The sequence below is a fragment of the Nilaparvata lugens genome, chromosome 1 (genome assembly GCF_014356525.2).
Source record: "Nilaparvata lugens isolate BPH chromosome 1, ASM1435652v1, whole genome shotgun sequence".
Taxonomy (NCBI): domain Eukaryota; kingdom Metazoa; phylum Arthropoda; class Insecta; order Hemiptera; family Delphacidae; genus Nilaparvata; species Nilaparvata lugens.
Window position 1 is genome coordinate 89,642,462 of NC_052504.1, and position 13,117 is coordinate 89,655,578.

A 13,117-nucleotide genomic window follows, 5' to 3' on the forward strand; every position below is an offset into this window, starting at 1 on the left:
TGTTTTTTTAAATGGCGAAATAAATTATTTGATTTGATTTAAAGAATTTTTTTATTCAATTTCCATTTAATTATTTCTGTGGACAATATTTATTATCATAAAAATAATTCAACTAATTAATCAACAACTATTTTAGTTGTGGACAATATTTAACATCATAAACATTTTTCAATCTCCAATTTCTTTCATTCAGAATTATCAGTTATTTTTCAACTGAATTTTCAATTTCAGATACTATAATTTTTATCAGCCTATTCAAATTGAAAAAGACTTATCTATTCAAGAATCAAGAGCAATAGGAATTAAATGTCCTATAGGCCTACACACATTATAGTCCATCAGTTTATGAAATATGAATGCAGAATGAATGAATGCAAAATTCTGAGGTGTAGTAGTCTCGCTCGAATTCACGCTGTATGGAGTAATTCCTTTTCCTTTCATATTATCCTTAAAATGCAAAATTTCAAAAAAGCTTGTGTATACATCGACAAGCAGTTGAAAAAGGAGTATTCCTGCCAAATCACATAGAATTCTATCAACGCGTTTGGCCGTAATCGCGTTACATACAGACAGACAAAAGCAAATCAAGTTGAAACATAGACCTCACTACGTTCGGTCAATAACTGATAATACCTCACCCATATTTTGTAAATTTGAAAAGAGACAGTTTTAGGCATAAGCCTGTTTTGCCTTCTCATATAATTGTACATGACTAAATAAATAGATGATGAGATAGCAAAAATGAGTTTTTCAATTCAATATAGCTTCGAACTTGAAAATTACAAATATTATCTTGATCAATAAATAAGCTCCTTGAATAGATCGGGAGTTATGTTCAATAGAATCTATAAAATCTAAGTAAGTATAAAAAGCACTAAATTGTTTTTTCATTCTATAAATTATGTTACTCCATAAAACTGTATCTGAGAGAATATTACATCTATATTATTGAAAAAACTACCATTTTGAATAATAAAAATCATCATACAAACAGATCAAGATTCAAACAGATCAAGATTCAAACAGATCAAGATTCAAACAATCATAAATATCTATTATTATGAACAAACAATCATTGTTTACAAGGCAAAAAGCGTCCTGACGTGCGAGGCAGCTTTACTTGTCGCACCTCAAGCACAAAATACCGACAGGGGTTTGGCTCACCCACACGCCTCAACATTTGACTTTCCTGAGGCAAACGCTCGTGAGTACGCCGGGGCCGCGGAATTGGAAATATCTGGAACTCAAAATATCAATGTTAAATGTCCTATGCTTGAAAACTGTTGCTGGGTGGAACTCCGAATATTTGTCAGACAGCGGAATTGGAAATATCTGGAGTATTGAAATATTGGAGTATCTGGAACTCAAATTATTTGTTTGTCAGATGGCGGAACTGGAAATATCTGGAACTCAAAATATCGGTGCCAGAGTGGGAGTATTGATAATGTGTTTGTGATTGAGAAATGGTTCAAGTCTGACTTATTTTCTGGAATGATGTGGACTAATTAACCACTTAGGGTAATTCATAGCTCATTATATATTAAACTTATATTGGTTTATGAAATAATAGTCATTTACATATTATGCAAGTTTTCAAAACTCTGTTATCTGTTTCAAACAAGACTGACGACTGTTGATGAATTTATTTTAGGTTAACTATAGAACCCTTCATTTGTTTTGCGATAAATTTGTTTCATCCCACATATACGCAGTCTCGCTAATAACGATCGATATTGTGAGTTTGATATATTTCCAATTCCACCAGCTGACAAGATATTTTGAGTTCCGCCGGCCTGCACGATATTCGGAGCTCCGCCTGTCAACATATTCGGAGTTCCATATATTTCTAATTCCGGCTAGCTGCAAGATATTTTGAGTTCCAGATATTCCCAATTCATGCGACCAGGTACGCCTTCTATTCTGCGGAATCGATCAGCTGTTCAAGTTTGTTTACGTAAACGTCATTCATTGATTGAGGTTAACTTTGGAGTTGTGATAAATAATTATTATTTTTACGGCAAAATTAGTTAAAGATATTATTCAATAATACGTACGCTTTGTTAGATAAATATACAGTACCTCAAGAAATTGTCCGAATTAATTTTTTATTCAAAATTGGGGTTTTAATTGAATGACATAATGGAAGAAGATAAACCAAGCTGTCTCTACGGCTTGGAATTTCCAGTAAGTTTTTTCCTAATCGCCAATATTTCAATACACTTTACATATTTTAATTCACCTCAATTAATACTTCGTGAGATTTAATAAACTATCCTGCTCATACTTTTTGTAGTTAAGATTTAATTATTGATTGCCTTTATTAAGGGCGGAGTTAGGACTCCAGGTTCTCTCTGTCACCCTTGAGTGGATCTTTGTGGAGCGGTTTGACTCAGTGGTTGCGCTAATATGCTATCACTTAGATAAGTTTAGAATCATGCCCCTGCTACTCCCGTTGGAAGGGCAACCGTTTGAGCCAACTGCACTGATTCATGAGGTAAAATCGCTTCCCGGTGGTTCGGAACACAACTAAAACTGTAGGTCAATTTCATCTCTCATTATCATTCGCCTTATTACCCACGCACAATCCTAGAGCTTATGTGGGCATCATTCTCAGCAAAAAAAAAAAAAAACTAATATCAGCAGGTATTAGGTATCTACTATTATAGCATCCATGGCGTCATACAATTCAACATAAATAACTATTCTGATGGCATATCCAACAAACAGTGACCACTTCAAATAAATTTCAAATCATCAACCATAAATCTACTCATACTATACAGAGTGATTCATAATTTATGGTAAAATAATTTAATACGTGATAGTAGAGGTGAAAATAAGAAAAAAGTTCACATAAACATATATCCATAGACGCTTCATTAGCGAGCTATACAGGGTGAAAGATTTCGCCCGAAATTCAGTTCCTCTGGTGAAATACACCGATGCTGAATTGTTTGGGGACTAGTTTTTTGAAAACTTATGCTGGATTCATATGGAAAAATATCTGAAAAATTTAATAAAACTAGTCTGGAAGCTGTAGTGTGAGTAGTTTTTGAGAAAAAAGTTGAAATATGCAAAAAATTTAAGTAGAAAAACACAGACTTCTACGTTTGATGCCCAATAACTTTCTTTAATGACCAGTAAACAAATAATTCCTCGCAATAAAAATTGTAGAGAATTTAATTCTGAAAAGAATGATGTAAGCTGTGTGAACTAAATTAAAATAAAAGTTGGATAAAATGTATTCTTATGTAGTACATTACACCACAAAAATTTGCTGTTTTATGAGGAGAGAACTAATAACTCATAAGTTGTAGCTGATTGCAAATAGAACATGCATTTTAATAACAGCTGTTCCAAAACAGCTGTTTTATTATGTTTTTAATAAGAAAATATTTAAAAGAAATTATCAGCTGAAAATTATTTTCAGAAATATTTTAGCTCACTGTTGAACAAAAAAAAAAACAAACTGTAAGTTAGGCCCACTGTAACCGCGCTGTGTTTTTGTTTCATCTATTAGCCAGTTATTTGTAACCATCCCACTTTGCTTTTGTGTTAAGTCTTAACTTTTTAAAAAATGGCAGGTAATCTTAGACATTATTCATACTCCGAATTTAGCTGACATGCATTTAATGTATGGAATGGGACACTATACTGTAATAGTACTGAAGCAAGACGTTTGTATCAAGAGAACTTTCCTAACCGAGTATGTTCAAGTTCAAGGTTTTTTGCCACTATTCATCAACGTCTGTCTGAAACAGATTCTTTGATATCCAAAGAGCACATGTATGCAGGCAGACCCCGATCTACTATGACTGTTGAGTTAGAAGAACAAGTTCTTAATGAAATTTATGAACATCCAGAGAAGAGCCCAAGAGAATTGTCGGTGCAGTTAAATGTCAATCAATCTGTCATTTGGAGGATACTAAAATAGCAACAATTAAATCCATACCACCTCCAAAAAATTTATACTTTATTGCCACAAGACTGTATTCCCCGTGCTGGTATTTGCCGATGGTTTTTAGTAAAACTTGTTTACCCAAACTTCTTAGCAACCGTTTTATTTACCGACGAGGCACACTTTACAAGAACAGCTATCGTTAACGTCCACAACCAACATATTTGGGCAGCTGAGAATCCTCATGCCATCAATCCTAATTTTCCACAACGTCAGTTTTCAGTAAACATTTGGGCAGGAATCGTAGGAGATCATCCACTTCTGTTCGAGCTTCCTCCCAGGCTTAATGGCATGATCTACTACTATTTTGGTATAAGTTTAATGTCATTTAGATATGCTACTTTCATATAAAAATAAACTTTTCATAAAAACCCGAATATTTTATTTGCAATCAGCTACAACTTATGAGTTATTAGTTCTCTCCTCATAAAACAGCAAATTTTTGTGGTGTAATGTACTACATAAGAATACATTTTATCCTATTTTTATTTGAATTTAGTTCACACAGCTTACATTATTCTTTCCAGAATTAAATTCTCTACAATTTTTATTGCGATAAACATTATATTTTAAAAAATTATGACGTTATCGAACTAGAATAACTGTATGATTTTATCACCTATTTTTAAATTTTTTTCACTTTTTCAGGCTCGATCATTAGCAGCTCAAGTTGCTGAGACTGAGGTAGTAAGGTTCTTGGTTGGTACACAATCTCTCAAGTTTGCTAATAATCAGATTCATTTGGTGGAATTCGATGAGAAGAATGGAACTCTCAACAGCAAGGTGAATAATTATCAACATTAAATTAAAAATCACCCAAAACTGGTAAAATAAAGAGGAGCTCAGCAAAGACTTCAATTTTTATTTATCTAATTTATACGCTGTATGAATAAATAACTAATTTTATTCCTTAACATTTTATACAACATTAACTTCTAGCCTTCATGTTTTTCAATGTTTATATGATCCAAATTTAATTTTATTAAATTAGTGTGTTCTAGCCACTGAATTGTAAATGTATATTTGCTCATATTTATTAGTTTTAATGGTTACCATACGTCTGAAGATGTGATTCCCAATGATTTTTTAAGCAATGTGTCAGCAAAAAAATGAGAAGCGATTTTTCCCATTCCACTCCTATATATTGGTGAATACTGAGATGTCAAGAGCTATATTAACTCACTCTTTATTTACGAATCACTTTTGAGTTTAATCAAATCAAAAGGACAAATGCATGTTATCTGATTCCAGACATGTCAATTTTACCCAACTATCTCCTTCTCCTCAAAAACACACTCCATGATTTCCCAGTTTCAAGAGTGAACTCGATTTTTTTTTTTGTAATTAGGTGACATTTTTCAAGGGGTTTTGGTAAAGTACTTTTTGCTGTAAAATAAATGAGCTACGACTCGTCATTTCCTTTATACCTAAATCTGCATCCTTTACCCATAATATGGGATCGATGGCGTCAAAAACATAAAATAAAATACACAAAACAAAAACATACATAAGGCATGTTTAGCAAGACAGCATTTCCGACAAATCATCACTCATATATTCACTAACACTGTAGTACGCCTTGCTTTTCAAGTGCTTGGATACAACTCTCTCGAACGCTCTTAAATCCAACTGTTTTACTCCTGTAGGCAGCCTATTGAAGTATCACAATGCCGAACTTCTGAAGCACGCCATGTACCTTTCATGTACTGAGAATAAACATCATTGCTTGAAACGCTTCTTTCTACTCTCGCAAGTAATGTAAAGCAAGTTGATAATTATCTATGGCCGTTTTCACACTAAAGTTCATACTTTATTGAGCGGTTTTCTGGCAATTTTAAGCTGCGTACACATATACGCGCTTTCAACCCGCACCGAGCATGCTCCGCCCTCGTACCGCCCTCGTTCCTCCATCGCACCGCAGTCGCTCCGCCTCCGCTCTGCAGTCGCACCCATCATGAACGTTACGGAAGATGTTAGCTCTTCTCGTGTTCCCCGGTCGAACCACTCTTGCTCCCCGGTCGATCATCAATCGCTCTGCTGGAGTGACGTTCGGTTGCGGAGCAGAGCAAAAGTCTGTACGCACCTTTAGAGTCGGAAGGGCAACAAGCTCTCCGATCGGCTGATTGGGATGTCGCCTGAAAAAACGCTTAATGTGGTCTGGCCCTTATCTATTGTCGGCCGACACTATAATTATTGTCCTCCGATTGCATGAGAATCAGCTGTTAGTGAGAATTATCAGCCAGAAGACAATTCCGGGTGTCAGCCGACAATCGGTAAGTGTGAAAACGGCCAATACGTAATGTTAGTTGCTAGGGGCTGTAAATTGTAATACGTCATTGATGCCAGAGAGTTTGCTTTGAAGCTAAAGAGACTGGTTGAATGAGAAGCATTGGTTCTATTTATATTCATAATGAATGCTGATCGTTGGGAGTGAATCTTATACTATAGCAAGTTTGACTCACTTGAACGTAAGAATTTGAAGAGCTTAGAAAATTCAGGTTGAAGTTACATCAGTCTGTAGGGAATCTCACTATTTACAGCAAGTATAAACTTAGCTGAAAATATAATTCGATTTTTTCTTCTTTTGTCTTCATCCTACTTGAACTGTTGATATGAATATCTTGTAAATAATTAATATGAATCTTGCACTTTTACCACAATACTCACAGTTTCTTGCTTGTCGGAAACCGTGCCACGAAACGCGTCCGTCAAACAAGAAAACCGTGAGTACTGTTGTACAAGTGCAAGATTAATTCACCGAGTGAAGTGAGGTCTAAGATTCAAGTCGACGGTTTCGCATTTCTCTTTATGTTTATAGTTATGTTTTTATGTTCCGCATTTACGGCGAAACGCGGTAATAGATTTTTATGAAATTTGGCAGGTATGTTCCTTTCTAAATTACGCGTCGACGTATATACAAGGTTTTTGGAAATTGCATTTCAAGGATAATATAAAAGGAAAAGGAGCCTCCTTCATACGCCAATATTAGAGTAAAAATCAGACTATAGAATTATTCATCATAAATCAGCTGTCGAGTGGATTATAAATTGCATGCAATGACGTATGCAATTCAATTATCTCAATGTAACTTAGTGAAAAAACAGCAGTGAGGCATGCATTTGATAACTTGAAGTAGCATATTATTTTCTCCCGACTTTTCTCTGCTTTCAACTCGGTAAGCTTTTGATGGCAGTAGCAAATAGCTGTTTACATCAATAGCATTGTCGATACAACAACCCAAACAGCAATTTATTCGTTTATACACCGATATCTCGCCGACACGACAGGACAGGACAGAATTTACTCTGATGGACAGTGTTAGAGGAGACTGTGGTTTATAACTGCGCGAGGTCTTCTGTTCACAGAACTACTAGTATTAATGATTTTAATTAATTATGGGATTAATTAATTACAAGATGTATTTCTTGTAGATATATTTCTTCAAGATATATAACTCGTAATTACAGGATATATATCTCGTAATTACAGGATATATTTTCATTTTTGAAAATTGACGTTGCAGGTGTATCAACACGACGTTGGAGAGGTTTGGTCTCTGACGTCATCACCCAAGGATCCAAACGTATTAGCAACTTGCTACAACACGTTGAGACCAGAAGATAATGACTGTGTTATGAAAAGTGCATTATGGAGAATGCCTGAGACTAGTCCCAGCGATGCCTCTACCCCACTCGAACAGCTCTGTTTATTCGATACTGCACAATACGGAACTCAAGTTAAGGTCAGTTTCAATTATGATAATAGTATAAACTAATGTTTTGAGTATCATTGCATAGATTAATAAATAAAGTACGGTATTCTAAATTGAAAGCAATAATTACAAGTAGGCTATATGCGAAGTGAAACATTTCCATAAATTTTCATAAATGTAATGCTGTACATCAAATTTAATTCTGAGTCCTCTTTATCTGTCGATAAATTAATAGAACACTTTTTATGTTCTAAGTCCTTGTGTTTTGAGTCCTCTTTATCTGTCGATAAATTAATAGAACACTTTTTGTGTAGTTGAGAAGTTGATATTGTGGTAATTATTCATATTGAATGAAAAAGACTAAGAAATTGTCAAAAAAGTGAGGTCTAAGATTCAAGTCGACGGTTTGGCATTTCTCTTGCCGTGCTACCAATTTTTCCTTAAACGGTTGGATTAGCATTTAACACCTATCACCTAAGGAAAGTTGTCGGCTCAAATAAAATAGATTCTTGATAAACTGTGAATGGATCTATTGCCTATGAATGAGAAATCCAGTTTTCAGAGCAAATTAACTTATAATCTTCAGATGAAATTTTGGCAAAATACAGAAATATACAAAGAACAATAACTTACAAGCCTAATGATTTCAGAGTTATTACGATCTAAAAAATACTTATCTAGTTTACAGTTGAAACACAGTGGCTATTGGCTTTACTACATTAACAACTAAATCTGACCAACACAGCACAAAATTTTATATAAAACACAATCTACAACATTAATAAACGAAAATGATTTATAGCAAAACTCTACGACAACAGTACTTGTAGCAAGCCATTTTTCAGAAGAAGGTCGAACAGGAAAAAGACACAAGTTGCCAGTCACGAAAGACAACGCCTCCCACATTACAGACACGTCATAAAAAAATTATAACTTATAAGTTTAGAATTCACATTCTACATCTGTTCTCAATAAAACTTTATTTTAAAAATGTTATTTTAAATTTTTATATATATCTCGATTTAATTAAACCATTTATCTGTTATTTGTTAACCCTGCCTCGGTGACACCATGGAACAATGCAACAAACATTCACGATAATAAATTCTCCATCAAAAAGTTTATCCATCTATTGATAACTCTGACATTTACTATAAAGTTCCATAGATCTCGAATTGAAGATTCGATTCAAATGTGAGAAGAAAAATGTAATATTACAAATACCCCCCTCTTGACATAAAAAAATTTTACTGTTTGAAAATTCAAAGAAAAAAATTTACATTGACCCTAATGAAAATTGTTGAAATTTAAATTTGAGAACAGTAACAATTTTTTCTAGAAAAACATTACATGTCATCCAAAATATTGAAAATTATTATAAAAATTCATCAATAGCGTTTGTTATATGTTTCCAAACAATATCTCAAAATATAGAATATCAATATTACTTTTGATTTAGCTTTATAATTTAAAGAAAAATATCTCAACAGAAAGTTTAATATGTACAGAATAGTTTTTTGAAATTGCACATAAATTTAATAGATAGAAAATTTAATTTTTATTGCATAAAAAAAAATTAGTATGTTGAATGAAAAATTATTATTATTATTATTTTTTTTTTTTTAAATGAATTGATGAATTGTTACATTTAATTTTCACATAAAATTTCAATAAATCAAAAAATGTTCATTTCTCTCACTATTGACGCGGTTGATTTTATTGATGCACATTTTGGAAAACAGTCCGTTAAGGCACTCAGTATGATTTTCAGTTAAGTGTGACTCCAATGTGATGACGTTAAGTGTTGGGCTGATCTGGATGCACGTAGTGTTGGGCTGATACTTGTAGTCGACTGCTGCATACCAAACTCGATACAGGTGACATCTCAGTTAGCATTGCTTCATGTTTGTAGTAGACGGCTGCATTCCAAATTCAATACAGAGTCACATAAATTTTGTATCATATTTGTAATTATACAATGTACATTTCAGGCTTGAAATGACAATGTAATTCATTTTTTGGAAAAGAGATAGACGCTGCATACAGGATTAATTTAGGTGAGGATTAATTTAGGTAAGGTTTGGTTTTTTGATATTTTCAGCTTTCAAGGTTTAGAGTTCTGCATACAGGAATAATTTAGGAGAGGATTTTTGAATCAATTCTTTCATGATACTGTGACTGTTCTTCTGAGTTCAAAGTTGTGAATGTAAACATGGATGGCAATTACCTCCAGGTAATGCAGTAGTGTTGAAGTTTGAGATACAGAGTCAGCAATAAGCATTGGCATTGCTATTGGTGTATGCTTTGGTGTCGGCTTTGGCATCGGCGTTGATATTGGCATTGGCGTTGGCGTAGCTATTGACATCAGCACAGGCATCGGCGTTGATTTTGGTGTTGGCATCAGCATTGGCGCAGCTATTGGCGTAGCTATTGGCATTGATTTTTGTTGTTGGCATTGGCGCAGATTTTGGCATTGGCGTAGCTATTGGCACAGATTTTGGCATTGGCGCAGGCATCGATATCAGCACAGGCATCGGCGTTGATTTTGGCGTAGTTATTGGTGTTGACATTGGCATATTTATTGGCATTGGTGCAGCATTGGCGCAGATTTTGGCATTTTGGCATAGTTATTAGTGTTGGTGCAGGCATTGGCATTGATTTTTGTTGTTGGCATTGGCGCAGATTTTGGCATTTTGGCGTAGTTATTAGTGTTGGCGCAGGCATTGGCATTGATTTTTGTTGTTGGCATCAGCGTTGGCGCAGGCATTGGTGTAGCTATTGGCGTTGACATTGGCGTTGACATTAGCGTAGTTATTGGTTAGGCGTAGATATGTCACACTAGTTTGAAAATCACCCAAATGTTCTTAACACTCTTCATGGCGTTCACTTGTTACTGATTTCGAGATTCACATGATAACTATTTCAATGTTAATGTCTGTGCTGTACCTGTTGTCTTAAAATGCTTATAAACTAAGAAGAAAAACTTGATTAGGCTATCCATACAATCTAATACACATAAAATTAATTTTAATATATATAAAATTGAAATTTGTTAACATCTTATTATACAGTCAGCAATACATAATTGTGAAATATGGACATATCAATGATAAATTTAAAAAAAAATCATTCATTTATTCACTGTTCAATATCAACATTTTAATCCATTCTTCAAAATAGAAATATAATTTCATAACACCCTGTATCATTATCAAAATTGTAAAAAACAAACATCATGAACACACAACAAAATTTAATTTCAATACATATTTCAATAATTTCAGACATTTGGTCTTCTATTCAATCATTTCATAATATATTTGCATTTCATTATTATTTAATATAACATTTCATTTATAGCATGTTCATTTCACATTTATGATTTATCATTCAGGGTTTCAAAATTATTTAGTTTTAATTTTGTTCAAAATTGTATAAAAAGCAAATTATTTAATATTATTAATCATCGTTTGTTGGATACTATAGTTTATTTCGACTCTTCAATGTTCTAAACACAAACTACATTTCATGACAAACTTTACTATCAATCATTAAACAAGAACCATTCAAAACATCAATAATATTTTGCTTCAAAGGCAAACAATATTCATAAGTAATCTGCATCTATGGCAATCAACATTATTAATCATTATTTTGCATCTATGGCAATCAACATAAGTAATCAACACAAAAAATATTATCTCATTACTGCCTCTCTAAGTCATAACCTCTGTTATTCCTTCTTTAGGCAATAATGGGTTTCCATCTCAAAAAACAATCACATACCAGCAAAATTCTAATCAACAAACCCCACTAAAAATTCTACATACACTCCAGCATCCATTTCAAACGATAATCAATCATATCAAAATTTATAAAACAAACAGTTTTAAAATTTGAAAAAAATATCAATTACAAAACACTTTAGAAAAATTTTAGCCTTTAACTCATTTCAATTGATAATATAACACAACGTTTTAAATTAAACCAATTATTTTTTTTTTAAATAATTTAAAATTTAAAGACTGTATAATAAGTATAAACATTTCAAGATTATAATACAAAGATGATCAAGATGAAATACTGGGTAAATAAGTTCCCTAAAAAATACAAACAAGAGGAAAAGAAAACTGGGTAAATAAATTCCCTAAAACAATACAAAGAAGAGAAAGATTAATTAGAGCCTATCCTACATGTCAGTACTGAACTTTCATGAGGAAGTATATTTAATAAAATATACTACTATGGAATTTTGTAAATTCCAAGTATGACTCTAATTTGTTATAATTGTGAGCTATCACTCCCACAAAAACAACTGGTGAAGAAAAAAATATGTTGACTATTGTGACTGGGTGGATAGTTCCTAGATGTCTGTAAGGCAATGTGATAGCAGACTCTAGTATCGGACCACAAAAACAAAAGTATGCAAAAGGTTTTACAAACATTTGTTGTTGCAGTCATATGGTTTTTATATCGCAAACAAGTAGGTCAGATAATCGAGTCCAGCCGTATGTGGTTCACGCCCACACCTCTAAAAAAAAATCACACCTACTTGTCTACCAAAATCCAAAGTATTGGACAGCAAAGAAAAATAAAAAGCAAAATGGGTTAAAAGCCCAGAAGAAAACTATAACCTAATTACATATGGCTTATGGCACAATATGCAATGAAAGATGAGAACATGGGACAAAATTGCTCTGAAAAACCTAACTACCTAATATGATACCTGAAAAAAATAGACATGATTAAAATATGTAATACATGATGAAAAAATATACCGCAAGCAAACAATTATTTACACTACAATGGATAGATTTTGGAAAAGTTAAGTTTTATCAACAATTTAAAGATTAGGAAAATAAGCTACTATTTCAACTTCTAAAATTATTTCAGAAAAAATACAAATTTAAATGACTATGGACAAGATTGGTTAAGATATGTATCATAGAAGAAATTTACTGAATATTACACAAAGACAGGAAAGAATCGAAAATTGAAAAGATTAAGGGCCAAGAAAATAGGCTACAGGAAAGAAAAAAGATACAATTATGGACTCTTACCATACGTAGTATTTACGGTCATTGATATTCTGAATCCCGGCATGACACAGGATTCCTAATCATTGTGTGTTGGGGAATACCCTTTCATCATGTGATTCATTGTCATCATCTTGTAAGTAAGCAACTTGAAACAACCTTTGAATACTAACACATCAATGGAAACTTTGCGTTTTGTTTTCTTCAATAGCATGATTTTATTCATAGGTTCATTTGTTTCAACAAAGCCGTTTTGCCTACAAAAATTAGTCATGTTCACTTGAGAATGCATAGCATACACTTTTTCAATTCTAAGTTGAAAGTTGAACTCATCAACTTGACTCAAAGCAACATTCATTTTGTTCACATTGTTTCTAACCTCCACAGAAACCTTTATCATGTAATCATTCA

The 13,117-nt window shown here is 33.0% G+C and overlaps 1 protein-coding gene across 1 annotated transcript in view; it reads left to right on the forward strand.

Moving 5' to 3' along the window:
- The first annotated feature begins 1,936 nt into the window (after positions 1-1,936).
- The window catches only part of LOC111060726 (EARP-interacting protein homolog), an 11,665-nt gene continuing 484 nt past the window's right edge, over positions 1,937-13,117 (forward strand). Inside the window, exons 1-3 of the mRNA XM_039445099.1 lie at positions 1,937-2,184; positions 4,607-4,741; positions 7,482-7,700. Coding sequence (XP_039301033.1) covers positions 2,140-2,184; positions 4,607-4,741; positions 7,482-7,700 — 399 coding nt within the window. The 5' untranslated portion in view covers positions 1,937-2,139. The remainder of the gene's footprint in view (positions 2,185-4,606; positions 4,742-7,481; positions 7,701-13,117) is intronic.